At 41.9% G+C, this 22486-nt stretch overlaps 2 protein-coding genes across 2 annotated transcripts; both read right to left on the bottom strand.

The window, feature by feature from the left end:
* Positions 1-11991: 11991 nt before the first annotated feature.
* LOC126394560 (hydroxycarboxylic acid receptor 2-like) lies at positions 11992-12939 on the bottom strand. Its single transcript, XM_050051445.1, has one exon. The coding sequence runs from the start codon at positions 12937-12939 to the stop codon at positions 12001-12003; it is 939 nt and encodes a 312-aa protein (XP_049907402.1). The 3' UTR covers positions 11992-12000.
* Positions 12940-16218: 3279 nt separating this feature from the next.
* LOC126394545 (hydroxycarboxylic acid receptor 2-like) lies at positions 16219-17497 on the bottom strand. Its single transcript, XM_050051420.1, has one exon. The coding sequence runs from the start codon at positions 17489-17491 to the stop codon at positions 16520-16522; it is 972 nt and encodes a 323-aa protein (XP_049907377.1). The 5' UTR covers positions 17492-17497; the 3' UTR covers positions 16219-16519.
* Between the last annotated feature and the right edge of the window lie 4989 nt (positions 17498-22486).

Genomic DNA, 22486 nt, shown 5'->3' with positions numbered 1-22486 from the left:
AACACTTTTTCACACAGGGCCATGTAGCTTTGGATTTTTTTCTTCCTCATTAATAAAACCCTTCATTTAAAAACTGCATTTTGTGTTTACTTGTGTTATCTTTGACTAATGTTTAAATTTGTTTGATGATCTGAAACATTTAAGTGCGGAAAACATGCAAAAAAGTAAGAAATCAGGAAGGGGGCAAACACTTTTTCACACCACTTTACAACACAGATATGGCCCCACTTTTACAGTGGCAGGAACTGATCGGAGGTCATCACATGATCCATATAATGGCATGACAGGTGAAACAAAAAATAAGTTAATAAAAAACACAGGATGACATGAGATAAGATACCGAGAAAAAATGAATATCAATACATACATCCTGTTGTTTCCCGTTCTACATGAGCACCCAACACAAGGTTTACAGAGCAACCAGTCGTCTTCTCTTTCTAACAATTTGTTTATGTAAATAGATCACGACCAATTTAAGTCTTAAAATGACATTAAATCATGTCCATGACATATAATACTGGATACTACAATGTCAAAAAGTACTGCAAGTGTCCTATCTTAAGAAACATGTAAGAATATCATTCTTGCTTGCTTTTTTGTTGAGTAATGTTAGTCAGCAACATTACGGAACATTTGTTTCGTAATTTGTATAAATGATGTAAGAGAGAATGCGAAGTTGATGTCACGCTGTGTTAAATGTTTTGGACAGGGGCGCTATCTCATAAGGAGCACGTTCTGTTACCTGTGTCTTTTGCATGATCAAGCAACAGTATTCAGACAAAATAAACATAGATCCATATAATTTGGTAGCACAAGGCACAAGGATTTCAAAGCCTTACACACTACCTCCACTCACAAACCCAGACACTGTAAACGATCTAGTTTTTGAACTGAGTACATGCACTTTCTTTGGTAATAGAAATGACAGTGTATACCTTAAAAGATGGCACCTCCCTTCATACTCTCTTTAGCTGCAGCTTTAGTAGTCAGGAGAGAACAGGCACAGACGTCCATGGAGCAACAGATTTTTTGCTCTTTTTTCAATATAGGTTTTGTGCGGTTACTCTCAACTCAGTAAACAGATGAAACTTACCGTGGAGACATCTTTAAATTGGAGTCAGGCTCATTACTTCTTGTGGAAATCTGGGGTGTTGATTTAGAATCAGATAACACTACAAGTACACTATAAAAAGTATCTAGATTGCTATTGCCTATTTGTATTTCAGAGGCACAGGCAGCTGTTTCGATTGTCTGGGTCAAGACCTTTGAATTTGCCCACTCCACTGAGTTCGAATTGACTCATTGAGGTTATAAACAGAGTGCAATTCTGTGTAATATCAGGCAAATGTTGTGGCGCATACACACGAATAAAGTAGTATGTAAATGTTCTGTAAGCTGTGCTCTTTTAATATTAAACTGCACTTTTATTTAGTTTGGGTTTTCTCTATTTTCTCTTGTAAAGATTTTATACTTTGTGAAAAAAATCCTACCTGAGAAAAAAATTTTGGTCGAAACTCCTCGTCGTCGTGGTCGTCCTCCACTTATCCGGGTCTGGGTCGCAGGGGCAGCAGCCTCAGCAAAGAAGCCCAGACAGTCCTCTCCCCAGCCACTTCCGTCAGCTCTTCTGAGGGAACCCTGAGACGTTCCCAGGCCAGCCGGGCGATGTAATCCCTCCAGCGTGTCCTGGGGCGGCCCCGAGGTCTCCTCCCGGTTGGACATGCCCGAAACACCTCCCAAGGGAGGCGTCCGGAAGGCATCCTTACCAGATGCCCGAACCACCTCAACTGGCTCCTCTCGATGTGGAGGAGCAGCGGCTCTACTCCGAGTCCCTCCCGGATGTCTGAGCTCCTCACCCTATCTCTAAGGCTGAGCCCAGCCAGCCACCCTGCGGAGGAAACTCATTTTGGCTGCTTGTACTCGAGATATTGTTCTTTTGGTCAATACCCGGCGCTCGTGACCATAGGTGAGGGTTGGAACGTAGATTGACTGGTAAATCGAGAGCTTCGCTTTCTGGCTAAGCTCCCTCTTCACCACAATGGACCGGTTAAGCGCCTGCATCACTGCTGACGCCGCCCCAATCCGCCTGTCAATCTCCTGCTCCATCCTACCCTCACTCGTGAACAAGATCCCGAGATACTTAAACTCCTCCACCTGAGGCAGGACCTCCCCCCCAACCTGGAGTGGGCAATCCACCCTTTTCCGGCTGAGGACCATGGCCTCAGACTTGGAGGTGCTGATTCTCACCCCAGCCACTTCACACTCGGCTGCGAACCGTCCCAGCAAGAGCCGGAGTCACTGCTCGATAGGGCTAGGAGGACCATGTCATCCGCAAAAAGCAGGGACGAGATCCTCCTGTCACCGAACCTGACACCCTCCACCACTCGACTGCGCCTAGAAATTCTGTCCATGAAAGTTATGAACAGAACCGGTGACAAAGGGCAGCCCTGGCGGAGTCCAACTCTCACCGGGAGCAGGTCCGACTTACTGCCAGCCACGCGAACCAGACTCGCGCTCCTTCGGTACAGGGACTGGATGGCCCTTAGCAAGGGGCCACCAACCCCATACTCCCGGAGCACCCCCCACAGGATACCCCTGGGGACATGGTCGTAAGCCTTCTCCAAATCCACAAAACACATGTGGACTGGTTGGGCGAACTCCCATGCCCCCTCCAGCACCCTGGCGTGGGTAAAGAGCTGGTCCACGGTTCCGCGTCCGGGACGAGAACCACATTGCTCCTCCTCAATCTGAGGTTCAACTATCGACCGGACCCTCCTCTCCAGCACCCTGGAGTAGACCTTACTGGGTAGGCTGAGGAGTGTGATCCCCCTGTAGTTGGAACACACACTCTGGTCCCCTTTCTTGAAGATGGGGACCGCCACCCCGGTCTGCCACTCCAGAGGCACTGCCCCCGATGTCAACGCAATGTTGCAGAGGCGTGTCAACCAGGACAGCCCTACAACATCCAGAGCCTTGAGATATCCAGGGCGAATCTCATCCACCCCTGGGGCTCCGCCGCCACGGAGTTGCTTCACTACCTCGGCGACTTCTGCCCCAGAAATTGGATGACCCGGCCCCGAGACCCCCGGCTCTGTTTCCTCACTGGAATACGTGTTGGTGGGATTGAGGAGCTCCTCAAAGTATTCCTTCCACCACCCGACAATGTCCCCAGTTGACGTCAGCAGCTCCCCGCCCCCACTGTAAACAGTGTGAGCAAGTTGCCGCCTTCCCCCCCTGAGGCGCCGGACGGTTTGCCAGAACCTCTTTGGAGCCGATCGATAGTCTTCCTCCATGGCCTCACCGAACTCCTCCCACGCCCGAGTTTTTGCCTCAACGACTGCCGCTGCTGCGCTCCGCTTGGCCCGCCGGTACCCGTCAGCTGCTTCCGGAGACCCACAGACCAACCATGCCCTGTAGGCCTCCTTCTTCAGCCTGACGGCTCCCCTCACCTCTGGTGTCCACCAGCGGGTTCGGGGATTACCGCCGCGACTGGCCCCAGCGGCCTTGCGGCCACAGCTCACAACTGCCGCCTCAACAATGGCAGAGCAGAACGAGGCCCATTCGGACTCAATGTCCCCCTCTGCCCTCGGGACGCGGTCGAAGCTCTCCCGGAGGTGGGAGTTGAAGATCATCTTGACAGGTTCTTCCACCAGGTGTTCCCAGCAGACCCTCACTGCTCATTTGGGCCTGCCAGGTCTGCACGGCGTCCTCCCCTGCCACCTGATCCAACTCACCACCAGGAGGTGATCAGTTGACAGCTCTGCTCCTCTCTTCACCCGAGTGTCCAGAACATATGGCCGCAGGTCAAGTGATACAACTACAAAGTCAATCATTGACCTGCGACCTAGGCACCGATGGACATCCTTATGTTCGAACATGGTGTTAGTTATGGCCAAACTGCGACCCGCACAGAAGTCCAATAACTGAACACCACTCGAGTTCAGATCAGGCAGGACATTCCTCCCAGTCATGCCCCTTCAGGTCCTGCTGTCATTGCCCACGTGAGCGCTTAAGTCCCCAAGCAGAACAACGGAGTCCCCGGTCGGGGCACTGTCCAGCACCCGTCCCAGGGACTCCAAAAAGGGCGGGTACTCTGAATTGCTGTTCGGCGCATAAGCACAGACAACAGTCAGCATCCATTCCCCAACCCAAAGGCACAGGGAAGCAACCCTTTCATCTACTGGGGTAAACCTCAACGTACAGGCAGAGAGTCTGGGGGCTATCAGAAAGCCCACCCCAGCCCTCCGCCTCTCACCCGGAGCAACTCCAGCAAAGGAGAGTCCAACCCCTCTCAAGGACTTGGGTTCCAGAGCCGGGACTATGTGTCGAGGTGAGGCCGACTATATCTAGCCGGTAACGCTCAACCTCTTCCACAAGCTCCGGCTCCTTCCCCGCCAGAGAGGTGACATTCCATGTCCCAAGAGCCACCTTCCGTAGCCGAGGATCAGACCACCAAGGCCCCCGCCTTGGTCTACTGCCCGATCCACAATGCACCACTCCCTTCTGGATCCCTCTGTGGGTGGTGGGCCTGCAGGGGGACGAGCCCATGTAGCCGGTTCGGGCTGGGCCTGGCCGGACCCCATGGGCAAAGGCCCGGCCACCAGGCGCTCGCCCACAGGCCCCAACCCCAGGTCTGGCTTTTCCATCATGAAGGGTCTTTTGAAACTTGAGTCTATATTTAGTAACCACATGTGAGGGCAACCTTTTTGACATTGGTGTCATTTCTACTGAAAGAGTGTCCTTTATTTACTCAAACAAGTACATAGATGATATTTCTGTGAGGAAGTAGGTAACCACACTGAGGCCTTTCAGAACTGTACTTTACAGTTAATGACAACTCTGACTGGCTTGACTCCTGCACACATAGTCATGCCATCTGAAGTCATCATTCCTGATGATTCAACACTGTTACGGCCATGAAATTCCTGGAAAAGTTATGAAATTTTAAAAAAAACAACAGTTTTTCAGGCCTTAAAATGGTTTCAAATTGACAGAATGTTTTGAAGAAGGTTTGACTATATGTTGTTTTGGCTGTTGTTTATATGAAAAATTGTCTATGTTCCTTGTATTACTATTTTAAAATCTAGTGCTGCATAACGGTTTCACATGACACTAAAATGTTTATACACATTGGCATATGTAGCAAGTTGGTGGCAGGAAAGTTTAACAGGCAAGTAAAGTCAGCAAGCACTGGCAGCTTATCCCCGAATGCCTGGAAAGTGCTTGTTTAGCATTCAAGTGAGGCGAGAGCTGACACACTTTTTCTTTCCGTGGCCCTAAGACAATAATGTTGTTCTTATCTCTGTTGAGTTGGAGAAAATTTCGACACATCCAATCATTTATTTGCTAGATACAATGACACAGGCATTCGACAGGTCCATAATCACCTGGTGAAAGTGATATATATATTTGTGTGTCATCTCATAGTTATGGTAGGCTATGTTATTATTTTATATGGCTTGGCCTAATGGAAGCATTTAGAGAATTAAACGAGGGATACCAAAATGGATCCCTGTAGGACCCCACGTCATGGCCATCTGCTCTGACTTATAGTTCCCAATCGAGACAAAGTACTTCCTGTCATGAAGATATGACTTAAACCATTTAAGGACAGTGTCTACTGTAAGTGTAGACACAGAGGCATTTTATTTCATATTTCATGCTGCATTTCTGCTACAATAGCTGTCACAAAGAGGAGCACTCTGGAGTAAGAGCCGCACTATCGCACCCTGTGTTTGCTATGTAGGCCAAACATTACATACAGTATTATAAACTACTTAAGTAATGTCATGGAAATGAGGTAAAATACAGGGGTGGGTAGTAATGCGTTACAAGAAACGCACGTGAGAAAAAAAAAGTTTTTTTGAGGAACAAGTACTTTTTAAGTTCCTTTTTTAAAACTGTACTTCTACTCTTACTCAAGTATATTTTTGAGCCAGTAATCTACTTTTTACTTCACAACATTTGCCATTTACCTTCGTTACAACTAGTCTGCTCTAGGGCTGTCAAAAAAAATTCGAAGTTCGAAATATATTCGAATATATATGTTTTTTATAAGTTCGAACCTAAATTTGATAATTCGAATATCATTAATAATTAATTAAAACTATTGATAATGTTGTAAAAGAAAAAAAAGGAAAAAAAAAAAAAAGAGAGAAAAAAAAAAAGATAATGTTGTTTATCACGGCGAATCCTGTTCAGGCGGAGATGGCTCGCGCACAAGCCGGGCCAGAGAGGGACGCACAGAAGGAGGGAGAGGCGCCAACGGAGGAGCCTGCTGCGCCAACACCACCCACTGCGCTGTCCGGGATGTGTGACCGGTTCGGGGAGAAATACAGGGAGAGTGTTGCACCTGCTGCCTCCCTGCCTACCCTTTTTGAAGAAGAGATGAAACGTTACCAGAATGAGACACCACTACGAGCCGACCAGGATCCACTCTTGTGGTGGAAACCTACAGGCGCACTGAAGTAGGCCTATCCAAACATTGCTCAGATAGCGAGGCAGAAGTTTGTCATACCTGGCACTTCAGTGAGGTCAGAACGGATGTTTTCATCCGAGTGTCACTTTCATATTAATAAGCATAATAAGCATCTTATTTTTTGTGGGGGGTTTTTGTTAAAAAAAAATAAAATAAAAATAAATAATAATAAATTAGAATATTATTCGAACTCTACTAAAGCGCCATGTTCTGAACCCGCTGAACAAGCAAGCACCAGTCCTCCACTCCTGACCTGACCCCGATCGCGAAGATTATGTCGGAGCCAGGTCAAAACGAAGAGCAAGCGGGAGCTGCTCTTCGTTTCATAGAAAAGACAAAGAAGTTGGGATGCCAGTTCTGTTTTTAAAGCAAGGTCATCCACTCAAATTACAGATAGGGAAATGGAGAAAGAAGAGGTTAGATGAGGAAAAGAGGGGTAGAGTGAAGGAGATGGAGAGTGGAAGTTTGGTACCTGCTTCATTAAAAAAAAAGTTTTATCGACAAGTGCTGTTTTTTCATTATTTTGCACTGGTCCGCACACCCTAAAAAATATTCAAACGGAAAGTAACTTGTACTTGAGTAAATTATTAACCGGGTACTTTTTACTTTTACTTGAGTAGGTTTCTCAAATAGTATTTTTACTTCTACTTGAGTAATTTTTTATGGCAGTAATTGTACTTTTACTTGAGTACAGATTTTCAGTACTCTACCCACCCCTGGTAAAATATGGGAAAGTTGAATATTAATTGGTAAAAGTACATGGGGACCTTGATTCAAGATTATACAACTCTGTTTGTTTTGTCATTGTAGGTGAAACTTATTTATTTATGGTGTATTTGATAGAGACAGATCGACAAACTGAAAACAGCTATTTGATGCAAATATTGTAGTATTTATAGCAGCTGTTAGATTGCAGCAAACATCCCCAGAAAGGTTTTCATGAAACTGAGAGATCAGAACAGTTAGATGAAAACAAGGCACAGCAAGATACAGTAAAGCTCACACTGAAACTGCCCTGGTGGAACTGCTAAAACTCAAAGAACAATTGGTGAATGCACACAGATGGAAATAGGTACAGGGAGTTGATGTGGTAGGGGGTGAACCACACATGCTGTATGTCGAGGTGATGCTTCCTGTTCAATTCAGACGCAGGGGAAGTAACAAACCTCATTTTCATTCCACAGAATTGTACACACAGTGAAGCCAGAGCCATATGTCGCCCACTATGAGCAAACTTCTCTTTTAAATTGACTTTAGTTTTGAAAATAACGATTGCTGCGTGAGAAGCTGTGTGACTACAAGTAACAGTCTCTAATTTTGATTTTGACCAGTTTCGGTGTAATTATTGCATCACAACTTTTGTGTTTTACTGAGTATTGCCCAACTTCCCTTTGTTTGGCATAAACAAGGAGTGTGTATGAAATCATATCATCACAGCGTGCAGCATGTAGACTGAGTAAAATATTAGTTAAGTTTTTAAAACCTGCCAATGACAATCTCTGTAAATGTTCATTAGAAATATAGGATTCAAGTATTTCTGTATGAATCTGTTATTTACTTGACGTTAACACATGCATGTTTGTCAAATGAGTTTACTCAAAGAAATAATCCTTTGATGGCTGTCTGCATGGAGGAGCCTACTAACACAGGGGAGGAGGCGTTTGTGGTTTTAAGAGCCGCATGTTAATTTCTGTCATGCTGTATGTACTATATTTATGAACCACATCATCTGAACTGAAAACTGTTAGCTGCATCAAAGAGGCCATCAGGTGACAAACATCAGCTGCTGAAGTTGTAGTCGTAAATAAAACACATTTGCATGCCGTGCTGTTCTCTCAGTCATGTGAAAGATGAAACGGTAAAGGGGAACACCACCTAAATTAAGAGTTACAGTATGTTATTTCCATGGTCTTGTCAGGCCTGTGATAGTCTGGCAACCTGTCCAGGGTGTACCCAACCCAGTGTCAGCTGGGATAGGCTCCAGCCCGCTCCATGACCCCTAACAGAATAATCAATTTCGGAGAATGAATGAATGAATTTCCATGACCTTGTAAAGTTCAGGCAACATTTGGTAGCATGAGCTACTTTCTCTCAAAGCCAGAAACCAGAGAAGTTAGGGGGCGATCACACAGAAATGAGATGCGGACGCTCCAAAGACACTTGAAACGCTGGAAGCGCTTATTCAATGCACGCTAGCTACTGGCGTATGATGCTCAAAAAGTTGAAAATATTTTAATTTTTCAGCGTCTATGCGCGTCTAAAAGAAGCGTCTAAAAAAACACGCGTCTAAAAAGTCGCTGGAAAAACGCCCGTCTAAAAAGACGCTTGATGCAGTCAGATGCGCGGTATCATAGGAAAACAATGGTTTTACTGGCGTCGGGTTTCTGGCGTTTCATCTCGGTGTGATCACTCCTTAAGTGTCCAACTTGTGATGTTGTAGAGTATAAAGTCTGGAGCTGCTCTATAGACAATGAATGGGAGGCTGATTTTATGGACCCACAGAGTGTTTGTTTTCTATTTTATATCCAAACAAGCTTTACTCTATTGAAGTGCACTCAGTTATGAAACAGAAAATGTACCCATATACTCAGATCATTACCCTGGGTGCTCTCAGTGTTATCTATAATATCTTTCACCATTCATTGTCCGTGGAGCAGCTCCAGACCTTACACCATGTGACATCACAAATTTGAGTTTTAGCACTGTAGTTTTGGGTTTGGGAGAAAGTTGTCCAGCTTTACTAATATTTTTTGAACCGTTGTATACCATGGGACCAACATGTATGAATTTTGAAAATGGGCGTAGTTACCCTTTAAAGATTTTGCTTTCTATATTCAAACACGTGGATGTCCTCTAGACCTAAAGGAAGAATTGGTAACTATTTTTTAAGGCCACTTATAACAAGCAAACATCTAATTAGAAAGATAGATAGAGAGATACAGTAGATAGATAGAGCAGTGCAATATACAAAGGCATAAAACACAAAAGTAGCAGAGGCCTTTTACTTTGAAAACATTAAAAACGTTTAAACTGATGTGGAAAAAGGCAGAGCATCATAACATGCACACCGATCACCACAAATTTGCACCCACAGACAGGTGGGTTATGATAACATTATTTCCAGTATATCTCACCTCCCACATGCTGCTTTTGCTAAAAAGACAGTTGGAAGATATGAGCTCTGGTAACCGGACGTCTTTAAAAAAAAAAGAAGAAAAAAGTATCAACCGCCCTCACTGATGTGTGTAGCGGCCTATATGGTTGTACTCTAGCAGCCTGGTGTTGTCGTTTTCAGGTGATTTAATGAGGGTAAACAGTAAATGGTCATACCTACCTAAAGCAATGAGACAAGATATGTTACTGGCTGAGAGAGTATTAAATCATCACCACACATGAGGCCTGTACTACAAAACCAGTTCAGCTTATTGAGGATATCTTTTAGTTATCTGGTTTGACTAACCCTAACATTGGCCGTCTGGATAACTGGTACTACGAAGCTTGTTATCAACAAGTTCAGTCAACTCTGGGTTTTGCTATCCAGCCATGAGCACATTCGTGTGAAAGAGGTGGGGTTGTTATTTACGAGCGACATCATCAGAACCATGAAGTACGCTGTTTTAAATCATATGAGATGAAACGGTAGCAAAAGTGTCTGCGACTGTGAGACAGTAAAATGTCAGTGACGCGGGATGTGAATGATGATCTGTAATCTCATCTCGAGAAATGTAGAAATATTGTAAACAAAAAATACATAATTGGTCCCAGACTTATATTACGTGAAGGTATCGCTAGGCTATATGTGACAGAAGTAAGGGTATTTTTTTGCTATTCAGTTGGTAGATGACAAAACTATTCTGAATATGTCACATAAAACACTTTAAAGTAACAACAGGGTGTTTCTGCTTCTGAAGTAAAGGGTGGAAAAGTAGCCTAGTTAATGACTGATGGGGTCTATCTGCCCGAAATGTGGCCTTTATAATAACGGGAGCCAATTAACAGTGTGTGGAATATTTTTCGAATAAAACATTATCTGTTTTATCCTAGTTCTCATCACACAGGTGTCTCATATTATTTTAAGTTGCAGTGATGGAATCAGAATGTAAAATAGCAACACTGTCACCGCAGACTGAAATAAACTTGACATTAGGTAAAATCCCGCTAAAATCATGTGTTTAGTGTGTTTGTTTGAAGCTCTGTTTTAAGACCAGTGGAAACAGAGCCCTGAAACAATGAAATGATTCTACTGACCTATAATAATATATAGATTACTCTTTTTTTACCTAAGACTCTTGATTTTTGTCCATGGATACTCTTTCCTCCAGTGATCTGACTGGTCAGAGGTCAGGGTTTTGATAGGCTGTGATCCGATACTCTGAAGTTAACTTGCTCCAGAGCAGGTTAGCTGTTCAACATAAGTTGCCACAGTGATTTATCCCAGTAAAAAGGGAACCAGCATCATGGTACTAAAAACCCAGAGTTAACCCTGAAGTTACCTCACTAACTTAAAATCCTGCTTTGTAGTACAGGCCCCTGCTGATCTAGGCTAAATTCACCTTCACCAAGCCCTCTGCATGTTGCACTGATGCGGGAGGTGTGCAAGGTGACTCAAAATATAATAGAAGAGTAATGTATTATAAAGTTTTGCAAGGGATTCTTATCCACTGTGAGGGTCCAAAGGACAGAGGTATGTCATATGCTGTAAACCCCCCTGAGGCAAACTGTGATTTGTTATATTGGGTTTTATAAATAAAATTGAAATTGAATTTTTACCCATGTATTTTTTTCCCCCCATGTCCCCTTCTGGGGCTTCATATTATAGCGACTGTGATGCATTGAGTCTGTGTTTGAGTGCATGTACTTTATGTTAAGTCGAAATCAAATAGAATAATGCAGGAAAACATGCCACATCTCTGCTGTGAGGATAGAAATCTTACTTGTGCCAACGAGGACATTGTATTTATCATATAAATAACATTTGAAGAGAGTTTTTTTCTTCATATATCTCTTTAATATGACTTGGTATCATTATGATCATGGCACACACACACACACACACACATAAAAGAAATCGATCAGACATTGTAAGTTACTAACTTATGTTTCCATAATTATGATACAGCTTTCTCAGAATGACAAGATGATATTTTATGCTTATGATGTGATAAGTATGAAAACATTGTCTGGTTAAAGCAATGAACTACAAAAAAACGCACCATCAAAACTATGTAGATTTGTGAGATTATACAGTTGAGGTGAAGTCTGGTGTGTGTATATGTAGGACAAAATTCTTTTAAAAGAGCATCTACTTTGCAAAAGAAATATTTTTAAAAGTGCAGTCAGTATACAAAAAGTGTGCAGTCAGTGTATGCTGGTTAACTGCTGTATAGAGAAGTAAAAAAGGATATCTTGTTGCCTGTAGCACTTACATAATAACTTTCAAAGAAACGCGTTGCGGGCTGCATATGTCTCAATGAGTTCCTTGATTTTTGTGATTACAGCTGACTGAGAGACTGGGAGCCTGTTTCTCAAGTTTTCCTCTCTGTGCTTTCAGCAGTGTCTGTTTGGGACAGATGAAGAGCTTTCCTGCAGATGTTCTTGAAGACAGGGCTGGAGAAGTAGTAAACCACAGGGTCCAACACACTGTTGAGATAGGTCAGGCTGATGGTGATGTAAAACGAAGTTGTCAGGTTTTCCAGAGCAGGGCAGACTTCAGATTCAGGAAGGGTGCTGGCAACTTGTTGGGTCCTGATCCAAATCAGCAGCTGCGTGATGTTGCTCGGGAGGAAGCAAATGACGAAGAGCGCCGCCACAACTGCAATGAAACACAGAGCCTTCTTGATCTTTGCATGCTGGGACAGCTGTCTCCTTCGCAGGTGGCCAATAATTTGGAATGAACAGTAGAGAATCACCAGCAGAGGGATGTAGAAGGAAAAGATGAACTCGAACTTATGCCAGGTCAGATTTCGTTGGGATTCAGTCTCGATCAGGAAGCTCTCACAGTAGGTTGTGTTGTGTTTCAGAGTGAAGACATGAGCTGTCATTGAGATGGTGAGCAGCCATAAGCCAAGTGCTCCACATATGGCTTTGGAGATACTCAGAGAGTTGATGGGATGATGGGGATGCACCACACGCATGTACCTGTCCACAGCGATAGCCATCAAGAAGATTGTACTTCCACTGCGATTCATGGCCAACATGAAGAGACAGATGTTGCAGAGAGCGCCTCCAAACATCCACTTGATCTCAGAGAAGTAGTAGCTGGCACGAAAAGGCAAAGCCATGTTGAGCAGAAAATCAGCCAAGGCCAGGTTGAAGAGTAACACCGTGCTGCTCTTCCAGGGCCTCAGGTGGAAGCAGAAGATCCAGAGAGCCAAACCATTTCCGAGAGCTCCCAAAACAAACTCTGTCACCAACAGTGGAGGGAGCACGCTGATCAGCAGAGTTCCACTGAAATAGCATTTCATGTTGAGTTCGTGCTGCCTGGCTGATTGCACATCAGAGAAATAACTGCTTGAGGACTGTCTGCGTTCTTAAAAGGGAAACATCTCACAGACAATAGGTGTTAGTGGTTTTCGCATTTACAGGAAGCACAGTGGTTCTGTTTTATTTTCCCCAATAAATTTTAACATGGCACAGTGGCCACCTTCCTCCCACAGTTAAGTTCACTGGTGACTCTAAATTGCCTGTAGGTGTGAACGTGAGGGTGAATGGGTGTCTGTTGCTAAGTGCTCTGCTATAGTCTCATGACCATTGGTGGTTACTGAAAATAAATGCAATGAATGTATTTCTCTAGAAAGTTACGAATCAGATCAGTTCACAAAACCCTTGCATTATATAAAAATCACTAATTAATTATTAATCCCATTGAAATGATCTTCAGTTAAAAACAATGTACTTTAATAAAGTCTGTCGTACCAAAGCATTTCTGTCATGCAGTGATTGCAGGATGCAACAAATAAACTATAAATCCTTGATTTATTTGCTTTATTGTGCTCAATTCTTATTGTGTCTGCAGTGCATTAACTGTATATGTGCATGCACTTCATGTTAAGTGGAAGTCAAATGAAATAATCCAGAAAACATGCCACGTCTCTAGGATAAGAATAACATTTTTTTTTAATTAATTCATTTCTTATCTGCCCTTATATACTGTATGGCATTAATGTGACGTGGTATCAGTATGATCATAGAACACCTGATGTGAGAAAGCTATGAGACTTATATCTTTTTATCATGAAAATTACAGTATATGTGTGTCCATAATTCGTGTGAATGCTGAATCAGCATAAATATATCAAGGTGAAACGGGAGAAATAACTCAATGTAGAATTTTCATACGAAGATTGACATAATATGTGGAAGATAAACCATTCAGCCACTAATTTGTCAACCTGGAGGGAGCTCTCATGGAAGAATCTGATTCGTTTTTTATTACACCAAAACTGAAAAGTAAGCATCTCCATACTTACCTGAAATGTTGGCAAGAGTGCAGGTCTTTTGATGTAGACCACTCTCACGTTTTTTGGAAATGTCAGAAAATAACTGTATTTTGGGAAATGGTATGTAAAGAGATTGAGCACATACTAGGTTATGAGGTTCTTAACAGCTGTTTGGTGCTTTATCCATGTAAATTTTCTGAAGAAAATGTTGTTGCTAGTGATAGATATTTGATCAAAATATTGCCAGTAGCAAGCAACAAAGCTATCACTAGGAACTAGGGTATAGAAACACCACCAACGAAGGACCAGAGGTTGACAATTGTGGAAGAAATCTTCTTAAATTGAAAAATTGACACACATACGGAGACTATAAGAAGCACAACTAGAAAGAAAATGGGAAAAATGGACTCTCAACTCAACTCAAATGTATTTATAAAACACCTCACGTTGACCAAAGTGCTATACAAAAGGAATATGATGCTAAAAACACATACATGAGAGGCAACATAACTGTCCGGTACACAGCTCACACATTTAGAGACACAAAACACACAGGCACACATCAGGGGGACTCAAACGCTAGTGAATAAAAGTAGGTTTTGAGCCTGGACTTAAACAAGTCAGTGGTGGGTGCAGATCTGATTGGGAGGGGGGCGCTGTTCTACAGTTTGGGGGAAGACACAGCAAAGGCACTATCACCCCTGAGCTTGTCTGGAGTGTGGGACAGCCAGGAGCCCCAGGTCAGCTGACCTGAGGGACCTGGGCGTAGAATAGGGGGTTAGAGGGTCTGCGATTTAGGATGGGGCCAGACCATTAAGGGCTTTGTACACAAACAGGAGGACCTTAAAGTAAATTCTGAACTTCACAGGCAGCCAGTGGAGAGAGGCTGAAACAGGTGTGATATGGTCTCTCCTCTGGGTACCTGTGAGGAGTCTAGTGTTGGAGCCAGGACAGAGAGGACTGACTGATACTGGTGTACAGAAAGTTATAGTAGTCTAAACGGGAGGAAATGAGAGCATGGGTGACCATCTCTCTAGTTTTTACTACTGCATTTATTTGTTTATTAAACTTAAAGGCAGAGTCAAATATCCCACCAAGATTTTTGACACGGGGTTTTAAATAGTTAGAAAGGCTGCTAAGCTGGTCAGAAATCCCTTTAATGGAGTCAGGGGGGCCAAAAAAGGACAACTTCTGATTTGCCCTCATTCAGCTGAAGGAAGTTCTGTGCCATCCAGTTCTTTATGTCTTCGAGGTCGTTTATGAGACTGGCAACACTAGACTTGTAGTTGGGCTTGAGAGGGAGCTACAGCTGTGTGTCGTCAGCATAGGAGTGGAGGGAGATATTTTTCAATAATTTGGTATTTTGGACTCTATACAAGACTCAAAAAGACGACAGTGGACTGGAATAATAATCAATAGAAACACTAATCCTTAAAGCTGTAAAAATGTGTATTTACCCAAGCAGTTTTTGTTTTGTTAGCTCTAATTGTTTTTTTTTTGTTTTGTTTTTTTATTTTATTATGCTGTTGTAACTGACATGACAATGTCACAAAAAATGTTTAATAAAGATTTAAGTGAAAAAAAAAAAGAAAATATAACCTCCAACGAGTAATATGATAATATTTAGATTTTTTTTAACATATTTTTAATAGTTGAAATGAATTGGGGAAAAAAACAAATCTTCAATCTAGACGACTTTTAAAGTGTACTTCTCTCCATACTTTAATCTACAGACTTTATTCAGACTTTGTTCGACCACTACTTCTGCATCCTTTCAGTCACATAAACCATTCAAATGTCAATGTGTTGCAGCCTTTCAGGGCATGTTTAGCTTATATTCAGAGATGCTTTTAAAGTACAAAGCATTTCTACTTCAGTTCCAGTTTCCAGTTAATTAATTTAAATTCACCTTTTCGCAGTATTACAGATTAACTGCCCATCTTTTCTAGGAATTTATTCAGCTCTTATCTTCTTTAGGTAATGCAGTTCAGTTTCCAGTTCTGCCAGTTTTACCATATAGTTTCCAGGTTTTTCAGCAGTACAGTGGATTTGCACTCTAAGATTCCTGTATTTTTAGTAATGCTTTGCAATTTCAGTTGCCAGCATTCACACACATTTTCTGCGGGAAATGTTTTTTCTAATGATGATCCAGTTTTACAAGATGGCATTTTATTTATATGATGTCATAAGTATGAAAACAACATCTGGTTAATGCAATGGACTTCAATAACACAACATCAAAACTGTATGTTTGAGTTTACACAGTTGAGGTGTAGTTTGACATGTGTCCAAGCTGGACAAAATATTAAAACCATATATCATGTCACATCTTTACAATGGCAAAGGCAATTAATAATTAGGAAAAAAGGTGCAGTTAATATAAATAAAAATAAAAATAACACAGTGTTACAATAGAATGTTTTGCAAAGGCAATAAAGATATTTGGAAAGTGCAGTCAAAATATGCTACATAACTACTGAATAAGAGGAATTTTTAACATGTTTTTGTTGGCTGTAACACTAACGTGACAACACTGAAAGAAACGTGTCACTTTTCATCAATATTTTAGCTGCATCTGTCTCAATGAGTTCCTTGAGTTTTGTGATCACAGCTGACTGAGAGACTGGGAGCCTGTTTCTCGAGTTTTCCTCTCTGTGCTTTCAGCAGTGTTTGTTTGGGACAGATGAAGAGCTTTCCTGCAGATGTTCTTGAAGACAGGGCTGGAGAAGTAGTAAACCACAGGGTCCAACACGCTGTTGAGATAGGTCAGGCTGATGGTGATGTAAAACGAGGTGGTCAGGTTTTCCAGAGCAGGGCAGACTTCAGATTCAGGAAGGGTGCTGGCAACTTGTTGGGTCCTGATCCAAATCAGCAGTTGCGTGATGTTGCTCGGGAGGAAGCAAATGACGAAGAGCGCCGCCACAACTGCAATGAAACACAGAGCCTTCTTGATCTTTGCATGCTGGGACAGCTGTCTCCTTCGCAGGTGGCCAATAATTTGGAATGTACAGTAGAGAATCACCAGCAGAGGGATGTAGAAGGAAAAGATGAACTCGAATTTATGCCAGGTCAGATTTCGCTGGGGTTCAGTCTCGATCAGGAAGCTCTCACAGTAGGTTGTGTTGTGTTTCAGAGTGAAGACATGAGCTGTCATTGAGATGGTGAGCAGCCATAAGCCAAGTGCTCCACATATGGCTTTGGAGATACTCAGAGAGTTGATGGGATGATGGGGATGCACCACACGCATGTACCTGTCCACAGCGATAGCCATCAAGAAGATTGTACTTCCACTGCGATTCATGGCCAACATGAAGAGACAGATGTTGCAGAGAGCGCCTCCAAACATCCACTTGATCTCAGAGAAGTAGTAGCTGGCACGAAAAGGCAAAGCCATGTTGAGCAGAAAATCAGCCAAGGCCAGGTTGAAGAGTAACACCGTGCTGCTCTTCCAGGGCCTCAGGTGGAAGCAGAAGATCCAGAGAGCCAAACCATTTCCGAGAGCTCCCAAAACAAACTCTGTCACCAACAGTGGAGGGAGCACGCTGATCAGCAGAGTTCCATTGAAATAGCATTTCATGTTGAGTTCGTGCTGCCTGGCTGATTGCACATCAGGGAAATAACTGCTTGAGGACTGTCTGCGTTCTTAAAAGGGAAACATCTAACCAAGAAAAGTGTTAGTGGTTTTTGCATTTACAGGAAGCACAGTGTTCTGTTTTTTGTCAGGCGTTAACACACAAAGATATCTCTGTCTTCATGATGTTGTCTTTCTCTAGAAACCTAAAGGGAGGTTACACCCAATGAGCCGGCAGGTAATGAACATGATCAGTTCACAATACCTTATTCAACTGAAAACTATTGAACATTTTACACTTAGACTTTTATAAAAAAAAACAAATAAAAAAAAAACAGATGAATTGTTGATCATGTTGCATTAATCTTTAATTAAAAACAACCAACTTAAATAAAGTCTCTAATCATCCACATATAAGACTCCTCACTGGAGGTTAATGTATCTTTTTGCGGAAAGAAAGCATCCCCATCTTAAGAGCTACACGGCCTGTTTTGCAGAACTAACACCCCTAATTCTGCATGTTTAAGTGCCCACAAAAATGTATTATTCTTGGCTGTTTAATTTAGGAACTGAAAAGTATGTAGGTTATCTGTTCTGCAACTGCAATAAGCAACTTATCAGACTGATGTTTGTCACCTATTTTGCATGCATGCTAAGAGCTACCACTGTGACACCACTCATCACCTGCACCTACAGTGAAGCCTGGTGGTGGTTGCAGCTGTGATGAAGCATCCCAGACAAAATTACTGAGAGACTGCTTACAAGGCAATTCAGTGTAAAAACATAAATCTTAAAATCATTAAATCGTAAAACCATAAATTATAAAATCAAATGAGATACAACATTTTAAAAAAAAACTGCAGCAGTGTGAAGTGTAAAAAGAAAGAGTTTCAGGCCTGTATCATGAAAGTCATATAAGATTCAAGTCTATAATGCAACCAGACACAAATAAGTCTGAGAAGTCTGACATCATTTGAACAGAAAGCTGCTGACTTCCTGCGTGTAGATATCAGGTGCCTTCTCCGTTATGAATCAGCACCACTGTGGCAGATAAAGATGTAAAATATCATCCTACTGAAACGAGAGTGTTTTTTTTTACTGCCCTTCACGTTTTGTTTGACAGAACAAAGGTTAACACTTCATGCATGGAGGACTTTGAACAATGCATGTGTGAATAGACTGTACGTGCAAATGTAGATTTGTGTTAGTGCAGATACTATGTTTGAATGTCTGTGCATGTATTTCTTTTGCAGGTGTGGGTGTTTGCACAGACACACAGTCATGTATGTGGAGTTTAGAAGTATTACTTCCTCCGCTTTGGGTGGGAGCGCTGGGTGAAATGTGATGGGTTCGTAGAAAAGAGGATGAGCAGGATGGTCTGGGGGTGGTGTTAGACAGTGATATGATTTGTGTTTAAAGTTTGATGTATACAGTATTTCAATACCTATCAAGGAAGCTGTTGATCTTATACATGTAAATCATGGGAATTTATCCACTGATGATGTTAATAAAGAAGCAATCACACACAAAAAAAGAATAGTAGAAGCTTTAACAAGATATTTGAATCTAATTCCTTATTTGGAGAATACTTCAGAAATGATAAAGAAGGAAGTTATGAAAACAAGGCAACGTATTGCCTGTTTTCTGTTGTGTGGTGTGTATTATAATTAATGTGATGACTGACTTTTATCACTTAACATTAGCAGTGTCGATTAGTCATGTTGAATGGGCCACTGGTGTGTTAAGAATTACTTGACTCTGTCATCAGCATGTTGGAATAATCAGAGGCTACAACAGGCTGAAATGGGTTATGAGGGAGCTCATACACTCGGTTTCTAAACCTCTACTGCTGTCTAGTGGATAACATTTGAAAATGCTGCTTGTGTAGTATGTTTTGGAGACTGCCCTATGTGAAGTCAGTTTTGAGGGATTATTCCTCTTAAAGGGAAGTTGTGACGGTGCTAATTTTAAAAAGACATTAGCTAAGAGGAGAGAAAAGTGTCATTGTTAAGTCTAGTGTTGTGTACAAAATACAGCATAGAGATTCATAGAGCAGCATATCTTTGTCTCTTACAGGGACAGCTCATGCCAAATTCAAACATATATATTTTTCATCTTACCTGTAGTGCTGTTTATTAGGCTAGATTGTTTAGGTGTGAGCTGCAGAGTGTAAGAGATATCGGCCGTAGAGATGTCTGCCTTCTCTCAAATATACTGGAACTAGATGGCACTGAACTATTTTGAACTATGATGAATTATTTTCCTTCTACTGAACTACACCCACCAACTGTATCACTGCACAAGGAAGGGTGCATCTACTCATGGATGTGACAGTGTGAGATGTGAACATTAATGGCGTCCTCCTCAGCTAAACTGTGACGTTAGCTGGTGAGCTAGCAGTAGATGCACACTTCTTTCTGTACGTTGATACAGTCAGTGGGTGTTTTTTCTTAGAAAGAAAATAGTTCCTAAAATGAAACTACTCACAACAAGGTCTGTGGATTATCTTGAGTAACTGGGTCATGATTTCTGGAAAGAGGCATTGCTGTTTAATTTTTTTAATGTGTTTTTTAGCACTTTGAGTACCACAAGCCAAGTGTCATCTAGTTCCATTATATTTGAGAGAAAGCAGACATCTCTACGGCTGATATCTCCAACAGTGTGGGACTAACATTAAAACAGTCTAGCCTGATGAACATCGCCACAGGTAAGAGGATAAAAAAAATAAGCATTTTTGATTTTGTAATGTTTTGTAAAAGGATGTGTGACTAATACAGACACAATTAAAAGAAAAATTCCCCTTGTGGTCCCGACCACCCGAACAGAGCTGGGTAAATCTGCAAGCTTGGAATGAGCGGCAAGCAGGGGCGTGAATGTAGACAGTGCAGCAGCACGGTTGCACTGGGGCCCATGAGGTAGGGGGGCCCGCTCTCTCTAGAGCAGAGAACGGACACTTATAAGTGATTCAACTTGCCACCTCAGAAATACACCTGTGTTTTAAGAGGAACACATGTTAAAAAACAAATACTGTTATCTACTTTTTTTGTGAAATAGTCAGAAGAAATCTATGACAGAATTATATGTTCATTTTACATAAACTATATAAAATATAAATAAACTATTTTTAAAAATCCATTTAATGAGTATTTTTTATTTTATTTGTTCGTTGTTGTTTTTTTTACAGATTTGTAGTGATGACTGGTAATATGTATGTTGATGTTGTCCAACATCAAGTCTGTATTTGATCATGTGATGATACTATAAAATATACAGTAGCTGTTTCGACTCAAAATCTGGCACTAGGGCCTGTCCTCACAGCGTGCACTGGGGCCAGTCCTAACCACTGTATGCTCCTGGCTGCAAGGCATACTAAACTTGAAAACTTTACCCTCTCAACATGTTTAGATTTACTTTAATATCATATTTTACAGAACAATACTTTTTGCTTTAAGTGCCAATATTTGCCATGATTCTTTTTAGCACCTGATTCATGTATGTTTTGTGCCTTATATGTTAAAGTATGTTTTTTTGAGATCTAATCAGTCCCAGTTTGTGCTTGTATTTGAATCTTTTTAATTTTTCTGCCCATGACCAGGGAACCAGAGCAGAAGAGATATTGTATCTCAGTGGGACATTTCTGGTTAAGAGGAGAAGGTGTAGGCGTGACCATTGCTAAGCGTTATAAATGAACAGTTTTTTTGTGGAGGACCCTCTCATATAAAACTAATTCATAGTGCTTTACACAACAATAAAAATGTTAGCACAGATACAGACAACACACAAAAGCAACAATGGGGAAAATTTCCATCTCATCCCTGTGATTACTATCCACACACCTATGCAAATGGGCACTGACCTATCACCTGACTTATCAGTCACTATTGTTTCACACATCAGGGCTCCCACTCACTAATTTATCAGTGCATGTGAGGCCTTGCTACTTCAGAGTTGTGTATGCAGTGCTCAGACTGTGCAGAAAAATGTGAAAGAGCCTGTTTAGCCTGCAGGGCAAACACATCCCTTTGTTCCCTTCTCCTGTTGTCCCATCAGCCCTTGTGTTTCCTTCACCTGCATATTTGGGAACAAAACATTGTGGTCACTACTCCACCCGCTGCAACGGACATGAAATTCCAGTCCTACAACCTTGAAGAGGACGCAAACGCAGACGGAGCCTATGAAGCATGCATTAGAAACAACTGAATTGCTGGTTTACAAATTATATTTTCCACTTTTTGAATGTACAACTGCAGACTTTGTATCTTACGTGTTTGAACAGAGTTGTTTCTGAACATTTTGGCTGAAGTTGTGAAATGATAAACGTTGAAGGAAGCAGTGATTGAGACACACGAAACAGGTTATTCAGCGTACCTCAGGTCATATGATTCGTCACCCAAGGCGGGTAAAGTTGGGCACAGCAAGAGGATCCACACTCCATGGTAAAAAACTAAAAAGTGAATCCAATATGATTTGTTGATGTCCTTTATGAAACAACAGTGGAGATTTGAATTAGCATGACCGATCCATTGCTGACTTTATAAAGCCAAAAAAAGAAGCTGCAACTTAATGTGAGGAAAATTTCCCTTAAGTAATTTCTCAGAAATGCATACAGGACATTGTAGTCACTTAAGGAAAAAAATTACTACCATTTTAACTCATTGATCTGCTTTCATTGGCTTTACTTCTCCTGTTTAAAGACATCCTGAACATTGTTAATTTGATAGGACTTATCAGCATTATTTGCACTCTTTGTTGTTGGAGATATCGGCCATGGAGATGTCTCCCTTCTCTGACACTCGGCTTGTGGTGCTCACAATTTTTAAAAAAAAAAAAGGTAACGTTACAGCTCACCTGAGAAGCACGCCATTAATGGTTACATCTCACTCTAATATATGCTGTGTGTTCCAATACCCATACTACCATACTATTTAGTATGCCAGAAAACGATTTAGTATGTCCCAGTAGGCTACGTAATATGCCAAATGCAGTATGACAAAATTACCA

The sequence above is a fragment of the Epinephelus moara genome, chromosome 8, assembly GCF_006386435.1.
Source record: "Epinephelus moara isolate mb chromosome 8, YSFRI_EMoa_1.0, whole genome shotgun sequence".
Taxonomy (NCBI): Eukaryota; Metazoa; Chordata; class Actinopteri; order Perciformes; family Serranidae; genus Epinephelus; species Epinephelus moara.
This window is presented reverse-complemented; position numbering and strand designations above follow the sequence as displayed.